This window comes from Brachionichthys hirsutus, chromosome 3 (assembly GCF_040956055.1).
Source record: "Brachionichthys hirsutus isolate HB-005 chromosome 3, CSIRO-AGI_Bhir_v1, whole genome shotgun sequence".
Taxonomy (NCBI): Eukaryota; Metazoa; Chordata; class Actinopteri; order Lophiiformes; family Brachionichthyidae; genus Brachionichthys; species Brachionichthys hirsutus.
This window is the reverse complement of record NC_090899.1, coordinates 6,055,377-6,072,833: the sequence shown is the minus strand read 5'-3', so window position 1 is coordinate 6,072,833 and position 17,457 is coordinate 6,055,377. Positions and strand designations below refer to the sequence as shown.

At 46.4% G+C, this 17,457-nt stretch overlaps 1 protein-coding gene across 1 annotated transcript; it reads right to left on the bottom strand.

Annotated features, from left to right (window-relative positions):
• Positions 1-1,920: 1,920 nt before the first annotated feature.
• shc1 (SHC (Src homology 2 domain containing) transforming protein 1) lies at positions 1,921-8,104 on the bottom strand. The gene is given in 13 exon segments (XM_068756388.1): positions 1,921-2,397; positions 2,513-2,748; positions 2,751-2,768; positions 3,541-3,657; positions 3,751-3,808; positions 4,054-4,201; positions 4,307-4,433; positions 4,951-5,002; positions 5,370-5,423; positions 5,818-5,937; positions 6,843-6,906; positions 7,244-7,314; positions 7,511-8,104. Coding segments are annotated over 13 exon segments (1,788 nt in total). The 3' UTR covers positions 1,921-2,268.
• Positions 8,105-17,457: the final 9,353 nt, after the last annotated feature.

Genomic DNA, 17,457 nt, shown 5'->3' with positions numbered 1-17,457 from the left:
TAACCTTTGGCTTTCCAAAACAGCATCATCAACACAATCATCACCACCAACAACAAACAAGAAGAGTTTCATGCAACGGAGGCAGCTGTGATGAAACCACGACACGGGAGAAGTTCTCTAATGAAGGTGGCCTGTTTCAGCGTGCGCATGTACACACACACACACACAGGCACACAAACAGCTGAACAAGAAGCTCTGGTTTTCCAAACACTTGAAGAGTGTTCGAGTGTCTGACTGAACCAGCTGTCTTTCCAGCATGTGTCTGTGTGTGTGTGTGTGTGTGTGTGTGTGTGTGCGCTTCATGGTCTGAGTAGTAGCTATTCATTCTTGGGTTAAATCCCATCTCGTATTTCTCATTGGCAACTTCAACTGCCTTAAGGGCTAACTCAGTGCTGCGGCGCCTGGCTCTCTGCTTACTTATCAAATAAGAAGTCATTAAATATACAACAATGAAAACAATAATCCAGTACTAAAATGACCAATAAAAAAAAAATCAATGTTATTTACAGGTGGTCAAGAAATACCCCCCCCCCCCCTAATGATGACATCAAGTATCTGTGACTATAAGCTGGAGATTGCCACCTGTGTATTTGTTTGTGTGTTTATTGGAGTGCCATTTTTTTTGCAGTGTCCTGGTTTAACTGAAAGGCTTGTGTAAGATTCTCGACTACATTTGAATCAAGTACTTATGGTGGCTGCATTGAAGTGACACACATGAAGAAACAAGGCACGATTTAAAAAAACAATGTCGTGAACGGAAGAAGGCTGAAGAGGAAAGAAGAAACAATAGTCAAGTGTGGACTTCGCCCCATCCTCAATAGTTTGGTGAAAACAGCACACTGAGGAAAAACTTTGGCTTAAACATCATTAATGGAGCTCATTCTATACCATAGTCCAGTCAATAACAGGAATAACTCAAGTGATTTAACAATGAAATGACACAACCGCAAGAAGCAAAATAGTTCCAACAAGGTTTGCATCATTTTTTTCCAGAGGGAATACATTGCTTAGACTGTTCAATGTCTCACCAGGTAAAGCAGTCTCCTTATCTTACACTTTTGATTTCAGAATACTCTGAAGATGGAATCCAAGGCAAACATACCAAGAAGTCACTGACAAGCAACCAGTGAGAAATGACCTGGCTGACGCTTCTCAAAATGCACAAGTTATTAAGTTTGCAGGTGACATTAATGCACAATTGAGATTAAAAGATCTATTTCCTGTTGATGTCTTCAGATACAATCACTCCAACTCTTCCCATCATATCCATTCTAAAAGATTCTTCTTCCCTTAGTCTAAATTAGCTCCCAGTGTCGTAAGCAAACGAAACAGATGACTGTTAATTAGCATGGCTTCCTAGAACTTCAAGAGCAAATACATGTTCTTTGGTGCAGATCAAATGTGGTAGATTCAGCTGTTTGGATTTTCCTAAACTTAGAATGTCCAATAAGAAATGAGTCCCAAGTTAAAAGACAGAAACAAAACGACAGACACATTAGCGTAGCAGTCCCAAGTTTTGCATACAGGCGTTCCTCAGATATCCCCTCAGGGTGTCAAAGTTCAACAGTCCTGGAAAGTGGAGTGGTTGAGACGCTTGAGAAGCCAACTTGTTTATGCATATTCACCAGAAACAATTATTACAAAGCCACGCTTGTTGCTGAAGTGCTCCAGTGACACTAGAAGGAACAGTTCTTGGAGCCGGTTCAGACTCTCAGACTCAGACGAAAACCAATCGCCACGTTTTGTTAACAGCCTCCAGCAACGGTTTCCCTTAATGATAATATGTATGAAAGAGAACAGAAAATCGTATTTAATGTTCCCGTTATGCTCCCTTTATGCTTTCAGTTCAACAAAGTCCACGTATTAGTCAAGTGTTCTGTCCCCCCCCCCCCCTCACATAATCACACAATCAGATTAGCTTTTTTTCTTGGAGAAAACAAAACAAAACGGGTTTTTTTTCTATCCCGTTCTGAAAATGGCGAAGGGCTCCTTCCTGGTTCACAGTAAGCTGCTGAGAAGCTTCAGCCGTGCTTCTCCGCTGTGGAGGGATGCACCTGACTGTTGGTGGGTCACAGTTGGACCTTCAGAAAGGAACAGCAGCGAGTGATTTAGCAGAGAAAGTAGAAAAAAAATTTCTCCTTTTTTTTTTGGCTTTCTTTACAACGGTAGGTTCATGTGTGCATGTAGAGTGTTTCTGTGTGTACTGTGTGTACTGTAGCATGTGATTATGTGTGTGTATTTTGGTGGAGTATTTCACTGCGTGTGACGTCAGGCCCGACGCTCGACTGGCTGTTGCAGGCAGACTTCGCTGCCGGCTGATACGATGGGTAGTCTGTTGTCCATGTGGTAGCTGATCAGGTGGCTCACGCTTTCAAACCGATGGTCTTTCGTACGCACCTAAAAGACAAAAGAAAAAATATTAAAAGAGAAAACTTAAAGACATCCAGACCAAGAGCACTGAAAAGTACCCCTTGCCTAGCCGTGGCTCCATCTCCCCCCCACTCTGACTCACCACGCCTTCTGGATCAACTAGTAGCAGGTGTTTGGCCTGCCCCCCCTGCTGTCCCGTAAGGACATACTGTCCGGGTGTGGTCCCAGACTCTCGCACCAGGAAGTCTCCGTCGCCGGTTAAGAGCCTCTCTGCTTCTCTACGACTCAAGCTGCCGTGAAACCAGGCCTCAGACTGCAACTGCTGCACCAGAGGGGGGGCTGCCGTCGCCGAGCTTGGGCCACCGCGTCCAGAGACCCCAAGGCATCGTCAAATGGCTCTTTAGGAATAGACACACTTTCATTATTCTGCAGAAAACCTCAGGATCACATGACAATCTGACCGTTGTGTGCTATACAGGGCAGAGCGTGGACTGCGTCTCTAATATGAAAGATTCTGCAGCTACCAACCATGTTACATAAAACGCCCCTGGAATGGACAAAGGCACTCTCATTCCCTTATCTGCCCTGACGACTGCCTTCTATTGGCAGTTCCTCTCTTCAATTAGCCTTTCACTTTGAGGGCACAGTTTAGAACACTCCACTCCTCTCTTCAGTCAATAATTAACTCCTACTCGCTTCCTGCACTAGAAAACAACTGGCAATTTAATGAACCAGTAAATTTAATAACAGCCTATACATCTCGGGAAAATTATATCATACATTTTTGTAGCAATTTAAACTCTTTTGTATTTGCTCAGATTTTTCAGGAGTCGACTTAAAAGATGGAGATAAAAGGACCTCCATTATCTGGCTCCTTCACATACATCAGCATCTGAAACTAACGACCCAATCAGCCGACGCAATAATTGGTTTGTAAATTCAAAGGACTTCGGCATTGGATGTTAGGAATTTCAGGAAGACTCATCCGTTTCCTCCTTATCCTCACCAGGTCTCGACCCGACTGCCATTCTGTTAGCGATTGGAGTTGCTGGCCAGCCAGCTGATTCGTCGCACGTTTCTTTGTCTTTAAGATGGGAGGCCATTTGCACCCGATATCAAGCGTGCATGTCATTCTTAACACAACACAGACCGACTGTGTAAGGCACTTACTCATGTCGAACGCATCCCAGTGAGTATTTCCATTTGATGCTACTGGAGGGCGGGGTTTATCCACATTGACATATGAAGGGTCATCAAATAGCTCCCGTCCCGCATCCTTGGCTCCCACTAGAGAGAGAGAGTAAAAAAAAATCCCCCCTGTGAATGGCTAACGACCAGAGTCTTTCCTGATTTACAGGCAGACATGAAGAGACAGCTCACCTGGGAGAGGTGGCAGCGGCTGCTTATGAATATCATTCTGACCTGGCTGTCCATAAGGCTGCAAGCACAGAGGCACACAAACAAGTGAGTCACAGTAATGTGGTAATCCTCTGGTGTACATGCAAAAAAAATACATTCCTATTTAAAGGATTACAATGGGTCACAGAACAAGCAATCCCAGCTGGATTACAGCTGCTTTTCACACTGCAAGGCTGAGAACTAGGCAATTCTGATTCATATGCTATGCGGTGATAAAATTCCCTTCATAACATTGTGTTGGGCTTAAATATAAAAATGTCTTACCAGTGTGGCACCAGGGCGGGTCCTCATGTCAATCAGTCCACCAGGGGGAGGCTGTTTCCCAGGGAAATTATTATAGTAAGGAACGTCAGGAGGTGGAGCAGCCTCATCTTCTTCTTCCTCCCATGCAGAGCCGTCAAAGGGAGCCATTCTGAGACAAAGGGTCAATGGAGAAGGAAAAAAAAAACATAATGGGTCACAAAATGCACACATAAACTCAGTTTTTGTTAATTTGAATGACATTTTTTTCATATACCTATCATGTGGCGTAACCAGTTTGGGGGGGTTCTTTAAATACTGTTTAAAACGCAGTTCAAAGGCCTGCCCAATGGTGCTGATGACTTCCTGGGCTAAACCCTCTGAACACTCCAGGATATGGCATGCTGAAAGAAAGGAAATTATACAATTATAAAAATAAAAAAGAAGCTTACCTGAAAATAAACATGTATACGAGGACATTCACTTTAGCCACTTTCCTCCATTTCCTCTCAAATTGCAGAAGTGCACACCGAGCATAAAATGCGGTAGTGACTGTTGGTGGAGCCTGAAGCAATCTCAGAGATTGTCGTAATATTCGGGTGCTCATGATCACTGAACTGACAACAGTACGCTATTCTCTCTTTGCCTTCATTGTATTGAAAGAAAAATACATTCAGAAGGACACATTGAGCACATGATCATGAACAAAGTCGATTCTACCGAGCAGTTACAATCAGTCCTGTTACCCGCTCTCATTCTTTAGAGGTGAATCATTATTTTGCACTGCACATTGGGTTTCGCATACTTAATGTAGACACAACATTCGCAACACATATACAAAAGAAAAATGGTCAGAGTTCAACTAAAACCACGTTTTTAAACGATCAGATGTTTCCCGAGTGAAAATGTGACTTTGCTCACCTCTCTGGTTGACTGGGTCTTTGGCCACATACGCTACGTATTCAGCTGTGTCCTAAAAGAGACAAAGCAAGGCAGTTAGGAGGAGGGAAGGGGGACATTTATAGAAGGACAAGGCAGACGACCGGTGTGAGAAAGAGAGGTGGAAAAGAAGAAAGAGATAAAGCAGAGAGAGACAGAGCAGCACTCTGCACAAGTCGAGTTAGATTTCTAACTAGGACTGAACCGAGACCAATCGACAGGAAGGGGTGAGCTGAAGCTCAAACCAGCCAGGCAGCATCGGAGTGAGTGGTATTCATAGGGCTGGACAATGACGGACGACAGGAAGGAAGGATATGCAAGATTTAAAAAAAAGAAAAAGATGGACAAAGGCAAAGGGTGAGATTTAAGCTGAGAGAGGAAAAGAGAGATGGTCGACTCACTGGGTCTCCTCCAGACGCAAAGGAGATGGACTGCATGTGATGATTGGCGATTATCTGTGGAGAAAAGAAAGAGCGATAGAGAGAGAGAGAGAGAGAGAGAGAGAGAGAGCATGTGTGTGACATGAAGTACGTGGGGAGTGAGATGAAAGCATGTATGGAGAGACAAATGTGGAATCGTTACTGGTCAAAGTGCTTTTCCCTCCACTGAGCACCATCAGCTGCACAAGAGACAGAACCTCCGTAGGGCCGATGGATGGAACACTCGCAACAAGCGTGTCAGGCGGATCAATAACACCAACATACTACAGATGCTTCCTACTCTTCCTGCCACCATGTGTAGTCTATATCTCCACCTCTGTTTGTGAACAGATGTGCGGTACGTGTCGACTCAAACCGAACCCACGCTGCGTTTCTGGGGAAGCGCACGGCACGCTGGTCGCAGTCTGACCTGTTTGCAGTCGGAGGCCAGCAGGTTGAGGCTGCTGGTTGAAATGGTGAGGCTGATTGTCATTCCGGCAAACTGCAGGTTGCTCTTCCCCAGGATCGAGGTCAGACAGCGAGAGGACGGCTGCCAATGAGGGACACGTGAAACATGGATGATGCACAAGGTGCGTGAACAGTAAAAAAAAAAAACGAATTCGATAAGGCAGGAAAAGGCCTTTGCGTTTTCTGTGGCTGTGCATGGGCCTGTGGGTATGTGTGTGTGTGTGTGTGTGGGTGTGTGTGTGTGTGGGAGCAAAGGAACAGCTGCAATTGTGAAACTGATCCTGTGTCCAAGGCAAATTGTGAGCAGTGGGAACGAGACGGGGACCATTTGTAAACTGCAGGCTCGGCCAGGCGCAACCTGAAGCCAATGCTAATGCGCCAGTCTGTTCATCCCACCGCTCTGCAGGTTCCCATCTCTGCCTCGGAACATTTGGCTCACACTGTGAAGAGGAGCGGCATCAGGACAGGATGCAAGTGCCCAGCCACTCTAACCTCTGGGATCAGACTACGTGAATCTATTCTGGTTTACATCCCACGGCCGTCTCGTCCGGTGTGCCGTACTGCCAGACATTCCTCGGTCAAACCTCGCCACGGCAACAGTCTGCTAGATTTAGCCACCGCTTTTACGGCCCGTTTGGGTGGATGTTGTTATTTTTACAGGAATACTGTGCACAAACATGCACAGACTGCCCAGCGGTGTCTGCTAATCTGCTTCTTTGGCCAGGCTACGGCTCCACACATGCTACTTCTCCATCTCTCTGGCCTCCCTTGTGACAAAAAAAGGATGGAAACCAGAGACTAGAGCGTGATTGGTTAATTACCTGCGAGTAGTCTATCAAGACCTGCTTGTGATGCGTAAGGAAACGTGTGCGACTGTTCCCAGAGTGGACAATCAAAAAGAATCCAGAAAAACCTTCCCACTGCCGCCCACTTAAGCTGCATGAATAAATAATGCCCTGTAAGGGTGGATGTGTTTGTGGTGTGTACCTTTCTCCTGCGCTGGGCTCCTTTGGCTCCGGGCACTGCCTCACAAACCACAGAGATGGCCTCTCTGAAACATTAACAACATGTAAGTGTGGTGATAACATGTTATCAACCACCCCCCCCTTCCAGGAATCACAAGTACATCGATTAAAAGTTGAGTCATGAAATTAGAAGTCCTTGCCGGCAAATGAATTACGGAAAACACACGGAAACCAGTGGGATTCCAGAATACACAAATTTAGGGGTTTTTGCGAGATGCAAGCAGAAGAGAGCAGGAAGCCAACAGACAAAGGCATACATGCTGTGTGTGAGCGCGTGCGCGTTCTCGAACACATCCTACTACATACACGGAAACGAGAAATGACACGAGCCCAACCAGGAAATGGATGAGAGTTCAACCTCACCTGGTGACCTGAGTTCTGGTGTTGAAGTCCAGCGCTCGCATTGACTGGAGCACCTCCACGCATCCCATGTACTGCCCAGGAAACAGGAAAGCAACACGTTAGCATCCCATGTTTCCCGCGCCGTGGACCGGCAGAATAGATTTAGCAGAGAAAATAAAGAAAGCCACGGGGAGACTGATTTGTGTGTCGGCCTCTCTCTATGGAAGCAACCGGATTGTGTAAGCGTACATGTTAGTAAGGAGTTAGTGAGCATGCCCGGTAACTCACCCGTACGGTGTAGGAAACACCGGCGGTGCTAACCACACCGTCAGAGTGCAGCCAGCCACGAGTGGGTTTGTTTACAAAGGAGCCGTGGCGCGTCCACTCATCTCCTCCCAGCTGCCCTCCTTCCACCCGCGCCCTCCTGGACACCCCTCCCAGCCGGTTCATGTCCTGCAAAGGAGGTCGAGGGCGGGGGAAAGGAGCGGTTAGAGGCGGCAGTGGGTGGCGAAGTGGAGGGGAGGAGCCGGCGCCGCTCCCGTCGTCCCCAGGGGACTCAACAGGCGCCTGGTGCCGCAGCGGCCTGCTCGAGGCCTTGAGTCCTGGGAGAAGAGCGGCAGAGACACCCAGACGTAGAGAGCCCATCCTGGGGAAGAAGGAGCAGAGCGTCGTGGGGCTGTTCTCAGCTGGCCGAGGAGAAGAGGGGGGCAAAATGGGAGTGAGAGACGAGGAGGAGAAAGAAGACGGCAATCCAGGGGAGGGGGTGAGCGGGGTAGCAGGGCTGGAGGGAGGGAACGAAGACGGGTTGGAGTTGGATTCATCCGTCGAGCTCAGCGACTCACTTCGGAAGTGGGTGTACTTGGTTTTAGGGACAAGCTCCATAATTAATCTCCAGTTTCTTTTTATATCGAGTCCACACAGGCTCTGGTGAGGCGGTCAAAGTCTCTTTGTCTCAGCATTTAAAGAACAAGCGGCCGTCTGTCTGTCTCCCTCAGCATCAGAGCCGCATCCGTCCGTCTGGCTGTCCGTCCTCGATTAATTGCCAGGCAGCCAAAAACCAAAAACCGCTTCAGAAGCAGCTTCGGTGAAAGAAGAACGGGTAAAGGCGCAGTGGGAAAGCACGGCGTCCGAGTCAACGGTATATACAGACGGAACAAAAGTTGGTTTTTAGTGCACAGCTGCAGATCTCGCTGTCACCACTTCTCTTTTAAACGTGCATCCATTTTCCTTTTGTTCCCAGAGACTGATGACATGATTTTAGCTCTCCACAAAGTGTTCATCCCGTTTTTTTTTTTTTTTTTTGCAAGGATGTAAAACGATATCCACGAGCATCACGTCCCGGCCTCTCGCCGAAGGCCAGTTGTCAACAGCACCATGGAGAACCGACAGAAGCGATCGTCTCTCAACGCCCGCCTGCACGTGCGCTGCAAGCGGGCGTGAAGAGTTCACGCGGGTGAAGCCGCGATGCTTCTTACATTGTTTGTGTAGGTATGCGTTGGCATGTGCACGTGAGCGCATGCGTGATGCAACTCTCCCTTTGGCTGCTCTATCCCGTTTGACACAGGCCCATAAAAATGCTATTAGCAGCCGACGAGGGGATCGCAAAGGGGCTGCGTGCACTAACACAGCACAGCAACACACACACAGGCAACGCACAGTTCCTATTGGTCATTACTACAGCCAGCACCTGCAGCTGAAGAAGAGGAGGCTTACTGATGTGGCACGCTTTCTTTAACGCCTACATTTTCAAGCGCATCACAATCCGAAATCTCTCGACGCATTTCTTTCAATCCCTCTCCCTCTTCCTCCAGGTGATTTCACGCCCTTTCTGAACAGCCCCCGCCCTCTCGCTGCCTGCGTCCCCTTCTTCTTCTTCTTCTCTCCTCTTCCAGATTACTTCTGGCGGCGCCTCGTTCCCTCTCTCTCCAGCCCTTCGTCCCTTCTCCCTGTCTGCCCTCTTCTCCTGAAAGTCCTCGCGCTTCCTCCACACAATGTACTCCGCCAACTTCTGCCTCTCCAATGCCTCCGCCCTCTCCCGCGCCACCACTTCCTCTCTCCTCTTCCAGATGATCTCTCCCCCCCCTTCGCCCCCTCCCTCGTATGCTCGCCCGTTCTCCAGGCTGCCTTGTTTAACAGTCCCTCTTGTCTAATGTATTAATGGTAAGCCCCGTTTCTCTGCCTCCCCTGCTTTAGGACTGAGGGCGACTAGAGGCTAGGCATGCACACCTGTTTAGACAAAAGTAGAAAACAGGAAGAAGAAAAAAGCAAGTAATTAAGACTGGGCCAGCAGAGTTGGGCCCATTCCTGACTGAAGTTCCTGATATGGCTAAAACAAGCGAGGCTGCCGAGGTTTAAGTGTGGTCCCTTAAACTGGTCACCTCAGTTCCGATGGTTTCTGGAGCACCATTAGAGAGTGGGAAGGAGAATCTGAGATATTGTCTGCGTCTGGTAGCGCGGTACACACTGCAGCAGCGCGGCGGTGATGTAACATCAGAGAATGTAGGTCATCGGCTGATGACGCCCACCGGTGGGCTTGTTGTGACGGTAATGGAACCTGAGCGGTCTGGCTTGAACTCCCACCCCAGGGTTCCCTGAATGGTGCTGGGGGCTCATCAGAGTCTAAAGTAAACTCAGTCACCCAGCCGGGAAGGCTCGGTCAAACCTGCCTACGTGGTGATGTTGCACTTCTTACCCTGTTGCTGTGCCACTGCACACCGGATTAGAGGTACCTGAGACAGGAGCACCGCATAGACTGACCGAAAATGCAAACAACAGTCTGTTTACGGTAACAGTTGTACACCCACTTATAAAACAGTCTGCAGCTCAGCAGGAGTCAAGGCTACACCTACAGTCCTGCAGCAGGTTTGCTGGCCTCCACCTTAGTGCTATAGAGGCGCCAGTCATATCTACAACCTGCCGACCTTTAGTCCCTCAGCGAAGGGAAATGTTTACCCACACCATTCCATGACCACTCGCACGTTCTATAAATGGCACCAAATGAAAAGGCTGATTTTTCCACGCGCTTTTTCCACAACTACTCAGAACTTTTACCGAGCGTGAACCAAAGTGGGGCAGCTTGTAGTGGGCGCCTTATGCAAATGCCTAGAGCAGTCTAGCACCACAGACAGACTGTCTAGCAACTCTAGCTAGTCGTCCATCTGGTTTTGGCCCAAAAAAAAAAAGCACCGCAGAGAAGCAACTAACACTCATGTTCAACCAGACAGGCTGGAATAATCTTCAGAAAGCTGTAAAGAAGAATGGCTGGAAAAGTCACAAAAGACAGCCAGTATTTGGATGATTAAAGAGCATGCAGTACAAAGAAAACAGTCTGTAACAATCCCAATAAAACCAGAGAATTACTCTCGCGTGAAATATCACATTATAAAGCTAGAAGATCCAACATAAACAGAAAAAATGGCTTTAGAGTAAACATGTAACACTAGAGAGAAAATAAATTAAGGTGTCTCATAGACGGGCGTGCTGACGTGCCCTATGAGTGAACCCACACGCCACCTGAGGATGTTTCAGTCCACGGAACACAGTGTAGGTCAGGTGACTGCAGAGGAGATGACCCTCCACATGAGTCACCAGCAGGCAGTAGCAGGAACAAACACAGCACAGCTAATGATCAGTGGCCTCAAGGCTAATACGTGACATGTACAAGTGAGGCCAGTGTGATAATCTCATTTATCCAGTCCTGATAACGACACTTCATTTGGCAGATGAAGATGGGAGGCGCCGTAGGAAAAAGGTGAGTCCGGGACAAACGGGACTCAGCCAACACGTAGAAGAGAAACAGAAAGGGATGGGGAGACAGGAGACCTGAAGCAACCCTGATTCTCGAGCCAGCAAAGCTTCGCGAGACAAAGACTGTCTAGTAAAACAAATTTAAAATGCTTGTCTAAGGAAAACATCTAAAAAATGCACACTAATCAGGCCTGCTTGTTCTTTTCTGTTAAATACGTACAATTAGCTAAACGAACAGCACCAGTTGTAAAAGACAAGAAATATTAACCTTACATCTTATTCTGTCTGCAGCTGCCAGCCGTTGCTATGGCAACAGACATTAAAAGTGATGCCTCCGGAGGGTATATACAGAGAAGTCCCGACAGACGCAGAAATCTTAAGACAAAGAGCCAACCGCTTGGCCAAATCAGACGGCACCATTTAGTCGCTGCATTAAAGGCTCCACATTAGAGCTTTTTCAGCCAACAGAAGGGGAAACCTACAGACAGACAGATCAATAGGTTTCAGGAAATGATCAAAGTTTGACTGGCGTCGCGCCAGCCATAAAGCCCAATCAATGTTGACGTCTCATGACGACTGCAAGCACCGACTCCAACTGGGGCATGTTAAATTGTATGCTGGATATTATTTCAAACAGACAACGGCCGCTTTCTGAACATAAACAACACTTACAGCTTCAGTTGTAAAAAAAATAAAAAATAAAAACACTGATGTTTAGAAAACTTGCATAAAGACAACCTGAATATTCTGAGCAGAAGCTAACAAAGATAAAGGTTGTATAACATCCTGCAGAGTAGATCGTATGCACGCAGAAATAGAAAAATCACCAAGTCTATAGTTACCAAAAAGGAAACAGAACAAAAAGAAGTATTTCAAACTGTTTTATATAAAGTGACTGTAATCTCCCCAAGTTTTTTTTTTTTTTTTTAAAGTGAATGTCAAAGCATCGATAGTTTTAGGATTAAAACGCATACAGTTGATAATCCATGGTGACTGAACTAAAACTGGGCTCACATGACAACCAAATGAATGTTTACAGACTGTCCGGTCTTCTGTCCTCTTCTTCCTTTTTCTCTCTCTCTCTCTCACCCATCCACTCCCTGAAAATGTGCTTCTCCTCTGATCTCCTCTTCTGCTCAATTAATTCACAAAGTCAACGCCGGCAGCTCCTCTCCATCTATCCCCTCCTCTCCTGGCTCCTCTTCTGTTCGCTCCTTTTCAGCAGATGGTGAAAAAGGCAGTGCTGAAAGGATGGACTATGATACTCCTTCTTTGTGGTCCTCTCGTCGTCTGTCTCTCATTCCCACTTTCCTTCCACCACAGTTGGGAAGACGATCACGCCGTCTGGGTGGGTGATGCTGCCTCCCATTTTCTCCCTTACTGTCTCTCTCTCTCTTTCTCTCTAAAACACACACACACACACACACACACTCGCGGCAGCTGCCTCTAAGCTCCCCGCCTCCCATTCTACCTCCTTCCTGTTTCCTCCCCCCACCCCCCCCACCTCCACTCTGCAGCCCCAGTCATTTAGTAGTGTACATGTATATGCACGGCTAGATGCCGCACAACTGCACATCAACGCGCACACGGCGAGTGCAGCCAGAGACGTGGGAGATGGGAGGACTTTAAAAGAGAAGACATGGCTGTGGGGTGACCGTGTGTGTCTGTGCAGGGAGGAAAGGCTGTCCATTTTGGCTATTCCAAGGTTCCTTCCTTATTCATGCTCGGTAACCCGAGAAACGGTAACAGCGGAGGAGAATGGGAGACGAGGCGCTTGGAGACAGAATGAGGAAGAGGGCTCTCCCTCCCTCTATGGACTGCGGGGCTAAGTGTGACATGAGGTCACTGTAGATAACCTTGATGAAAGTGGGGAAAAACTCAAATGGAAATACAAATACTCCCTGTGTTCCTACATGAATAGAGCTCTGCAGAGAGATGGGACAGGTTATTGTCAGGCTAGCGCAATAACAACTGAGTGATTCTGTAGAGAAAGTAGAGACACCTCAGATTGGACCTGACATTCAAGCATATCTGATGAGAGAGCAGTGTAGCAGAGAGCGGAGGAAACCACCCATAAAGTGACACGGGAAGCTCAGCAGAGTGGAAAGCAGGGAGTCCTCAAATAACACCCCCCAATACAGTCGCTGCAGTTCTCCATTCGGCCACTGCACCGCTGTTCAGTAGCCAAAAAGGGCACTCGGGGACATAAAACATAAAAAAAAAAGGATGTGCAGAAAACTAAAGTCATACAATCGCTGCACGCGACAAGGTGAAACGACTAGTGATTAGCATGAGAATGATGGAAGCCCCCCCCCCCCCCCCCCCCCCCCCCCCCTCCTTCCAAAGCCAGCACCACGGCCTGTAACCATTCAAACACACGACACAATGGCTTAGGGGTAACAAATGTAACACGTCACATTTCAGACAGAATGCTTTTTATACTAATGTACGGCAAAAATGCTAAGTGCCGTTGACATTAACTCACTTCAACGGCTGCATTCATTTTACATGGCTGCAGCTGTTCATGACATTTCAGCTTTAGTTTCTGTCTTCATCACGTCTAGATCCAAGTACCAGGCCCATCCTTGCACTCTGAAATTATGAGAGATGCTAAGTGTGCAGCAAAAATAACCGATTATTAAATCATCGGTCGAAGCGCAGCCACTCAATCAGTGAACGTGAAATGCTTCTTCTATGACTACGCTTTGCTCAAAATCCTCTTTTCGGTTGCTGCTAAAACACTACAATAAATAGGTCAGACAAACGTATTCATTACGATGTCTTGGTCATCATAAATATATTAAATCTAACAAAGAAAATGAGGACCGATATCAAGGAGGCCTTATTCTATCATATGCTGAAAATAACTAAAGCTATTCATCTAATTTATTATTACAGCCCTAATAACAAGAGCCACCTTCATAATAAAACAAACAAGTTAAAACATTTGACAGAATCATGCAACCCTTAATTGAACTAGGTTAACTACAAGAATGATTCAACTGTCCCAAGAATTAGTGAGAAATGTGACGACTTCAAATTCAATTTGACTTACTTTTACCAAACATTCAAGTCTCTCGTCAACCTCTAAACACCATGGCAACGAACTGACTGTCATGTACTGCTCTGTGTGCTTAAGGCAGCTCTCCGTTGTCGCAGGAAAACCCTTTCGCCACTGTGTCAGTGCGTTTTGAATAGCCGGTTGAATCATTTGAATGTCTCACCATATATTCCATTGGTCAACACAGGCTGTTTTATGGTCTGTAACCCTAAAAACACCAAAGCGCACACCAGCAGACACACACACACAATCTCGAGGAACCAATCACAGTGCACTTCACTGTTGCCCTTGCAGCTACTTGACTCCCAGCATGCTTTGCTATCGGAATCAGCTGTGGCTGGGGGGGGGGTCATTGGACCTCTTTGACGTAAACGACTCAATTGATTATGCACACAGCAACACAGAATGTACATAAGCTGAAGAAACAGCGAGACAGAGAAAGCAACAGAGAGCGAGAGTGATACGAGAGAGGGAATCATCCGGTCTGCATGTTGGAACACACTCTGTGGAATGAAAGGAATTAACAGAACAGGACAGCATGTGTAGGATTGTGTCTTGGCTTGTCCAACACAAGTTCGTGGGCTCGGATTCGTTTCCATGCATGGAGTAGATGGAATAAACGTCTGTGGACGCTGCAGCTAGTCAGTATTTATTAGATGACAGTCAGGCGGGCTGAGAAGGAGACCGAGTCTGAGTCTAATGCAGGGCCACTCTGCTGTGTGTGTGTGTGTGTGTGTGTGTGTGTGTGTGTGTAATCTGATTTGACCTGCCTCACTCCTCTTCCACTTAAACTGGGCCCAAAAACAACGAGCACAGATGAATAAATGTGCAAGAGTCACCGACTTTTTCGTACAGGACCGGCCTGAAATAACTGCAACATCAGACGGTATTAAAGAGACGAGGGAGACAATGATGAAGAGCATGAGCACACAGGAATGGTGGGAGAGTGAGTGCAGACCGCAAAAGAGGCTACAAAAGACGTGGAAGCACGCACATAGATATAAACGGCAAAACGGAAATTTGATTATCAACAAATTAGGGGTGAGAACGAACATTAAATTAGCTAGACATTAAGCAGGAGTTCTTTCTACTGGTTTTATCGCTCCCCACCACACAGTAAACATGCGAGGCTATTTTGGGTTGTGTCAACCCCCTCCACCAACCCCGAAAACCACACTCCCACATCTCTATCTCCTTCCATTATTCCCTTCCTGCTGCCACTTGTTGGCTCTGTTCACTCACAACTTCCCCCTTCTTCTTAAGGTTTATGCAACAGACAGTATTATTTCCTCAATCGTTTGTTCCCTGTTAAACTCGTCAACATTGACCGCCAACTTAAATCTATCTGTAGCATGAAGTATTGGAACTGTCCACAAGCCCCAAAGTAAAACGCATCCCCGTTTACACTGTCTTTTTCAAGGCGGAACTAGTGCGCCCTTATCCTGCCGTGGCTTTCTGTGTAAACACAATCAAGGCGTGATGAGGCTGTTTGACTCCACTACTGCGATGTCAGTGGAGGGAGTAACATCGCCAAATCCAATATCTGTGTGAACGCAAAGTAAACGGACTGAAAAAGTGCTACGGCAATGTGTTATAAAGCAGACCAAACTGGATGACCTAGGAAGGAAACAGCAATTAACACTAAAGAAGAATGAAATTAGCTACAAATATCTTCAAACTAGTGCGACAACCCGTTTGAGAGGTCCTCATCATCTGATTAGAGAACTAGACCAACCGAGAGTCTGTAACCACAACCCATGGTACCGAGGTACGGAACGCCAGGGTCAGGATTTCTAGTTCATGTGTCTGCAGACACAAAGTACATTCAGAAGTACATTCAGTAGCGCTTCCATTGTAACGAATGCATACACCGTTTTGTTTTATTTTATATACCTCAGTGGAGGTTAGATTTGTAATTTGTATGTCTGTTCTGGAGTCTCTGGCTACATGCAAAAGCGCACAAACTGGTCACTTGTCAAAATGGAGCTGTAGCAGTCACTAGGTCGTCAATCAGGACTAAAGCTTTCACTCGTGACGCATTTGACAACTGGACAGACTCAATTCTAATCACATGGATTTTGGACCGTGCCAATGCTCTGATAGGGCAGCCGAGATGCTTTGCTTTGATTGACAGATTTTGTATCTGGCTGTCCTTCCTTTTTTAGCTGTTTTTGTCCTCAGACAGTGTGTGTGTGCGTGTGTGTGTGCGTGTGTGTGTGCGTGTGTGTGTGTGTGTGTGTGTGTGTGTGTGTGTGCGTGTGGTTTCTGACTTGTGTCTGAGTCAAACACACTTTTTGGATCAGTTGTTGATTGGACCCTCTCTTTCCCAACATTTCACCAGGAGAGATAACTTCCACTATATAATATCATGTCAGGGGCTGCTGGTCTGAGCAGTGTGGCTGACCCTGATAAGACCACCGAGTCCACCTGCTCTCAGGTGCTTCAACCAACCAACATACCCACGAGTCTGCCTCCATAATCGTCTATCTGTCCATCGCCTGCTAGGGGTGCGCTGCAGCTCTGTCACACTGACGCCATCTAAACACGCCTGAGCTGCATTTTAACCATCAGGCAAGGAGGAAAATGGCTAAATAGATAAATAGGTACAAGGAAAAATTGAAGAATTATTTTGAAAAAAGTTCCTCTAACATTCTTTACATGTGTATGTATATTTTAATTGCTCAGTCCTTCATTCATTGGAAATCTGCTCCATTTTGAATCCTGTTTTAACGTCATCATTATCATCACTTTCATTAGTAATCTACAAAAATAATGGTTGAAGCTGATTTTTCACATTTCATCGATCGCCTTTCACAGAAAGATAAAAATCCATCCAACTCATCTCAGCTCCGTATCGATGACCGCACAACGTCTCCTCTTCTTCACTGCACTGTGACCCATCATACAAATCACATTATGGTGGAACATTATGAGTTGTCGATGCCTGGCTACTGGTATTATGATCGACCTATTACTGCTTCTTTAGTGGCAAAATGGGCATCTAATAATCATAATATGTGCTGAACATGATGAGTTAATGCTTTACTTTCTCTAAAATATATCACAGACAATGGGATAAACACACAACAAGGGTGATCCCAAATCCTCGTTATTTGGAATGCTTGCGTTGTCGAGCCAACCGCTGATGATATAAAGATATTCAGTTTACAGAAAAAAGGTCAAGAAAAACAAGTCACATCAAACAGTTGCTCACGAATTCACAATTAACTCAGCGTTCAATCTCCCGATCATTGCAGCTCTGATTTCATTTGAGTAACTAAAGCGTACTAATAAATCATGCCAATTACTTACTCCATCCATTTTACTGGAAGGAGCATTAATCACGGAGAGACTCGTTTTTACTTCTCATCATGAGCCATTTTAAATCAACGTTGGCAGTGACTTTATTCGACAGACAGAAAGAGAG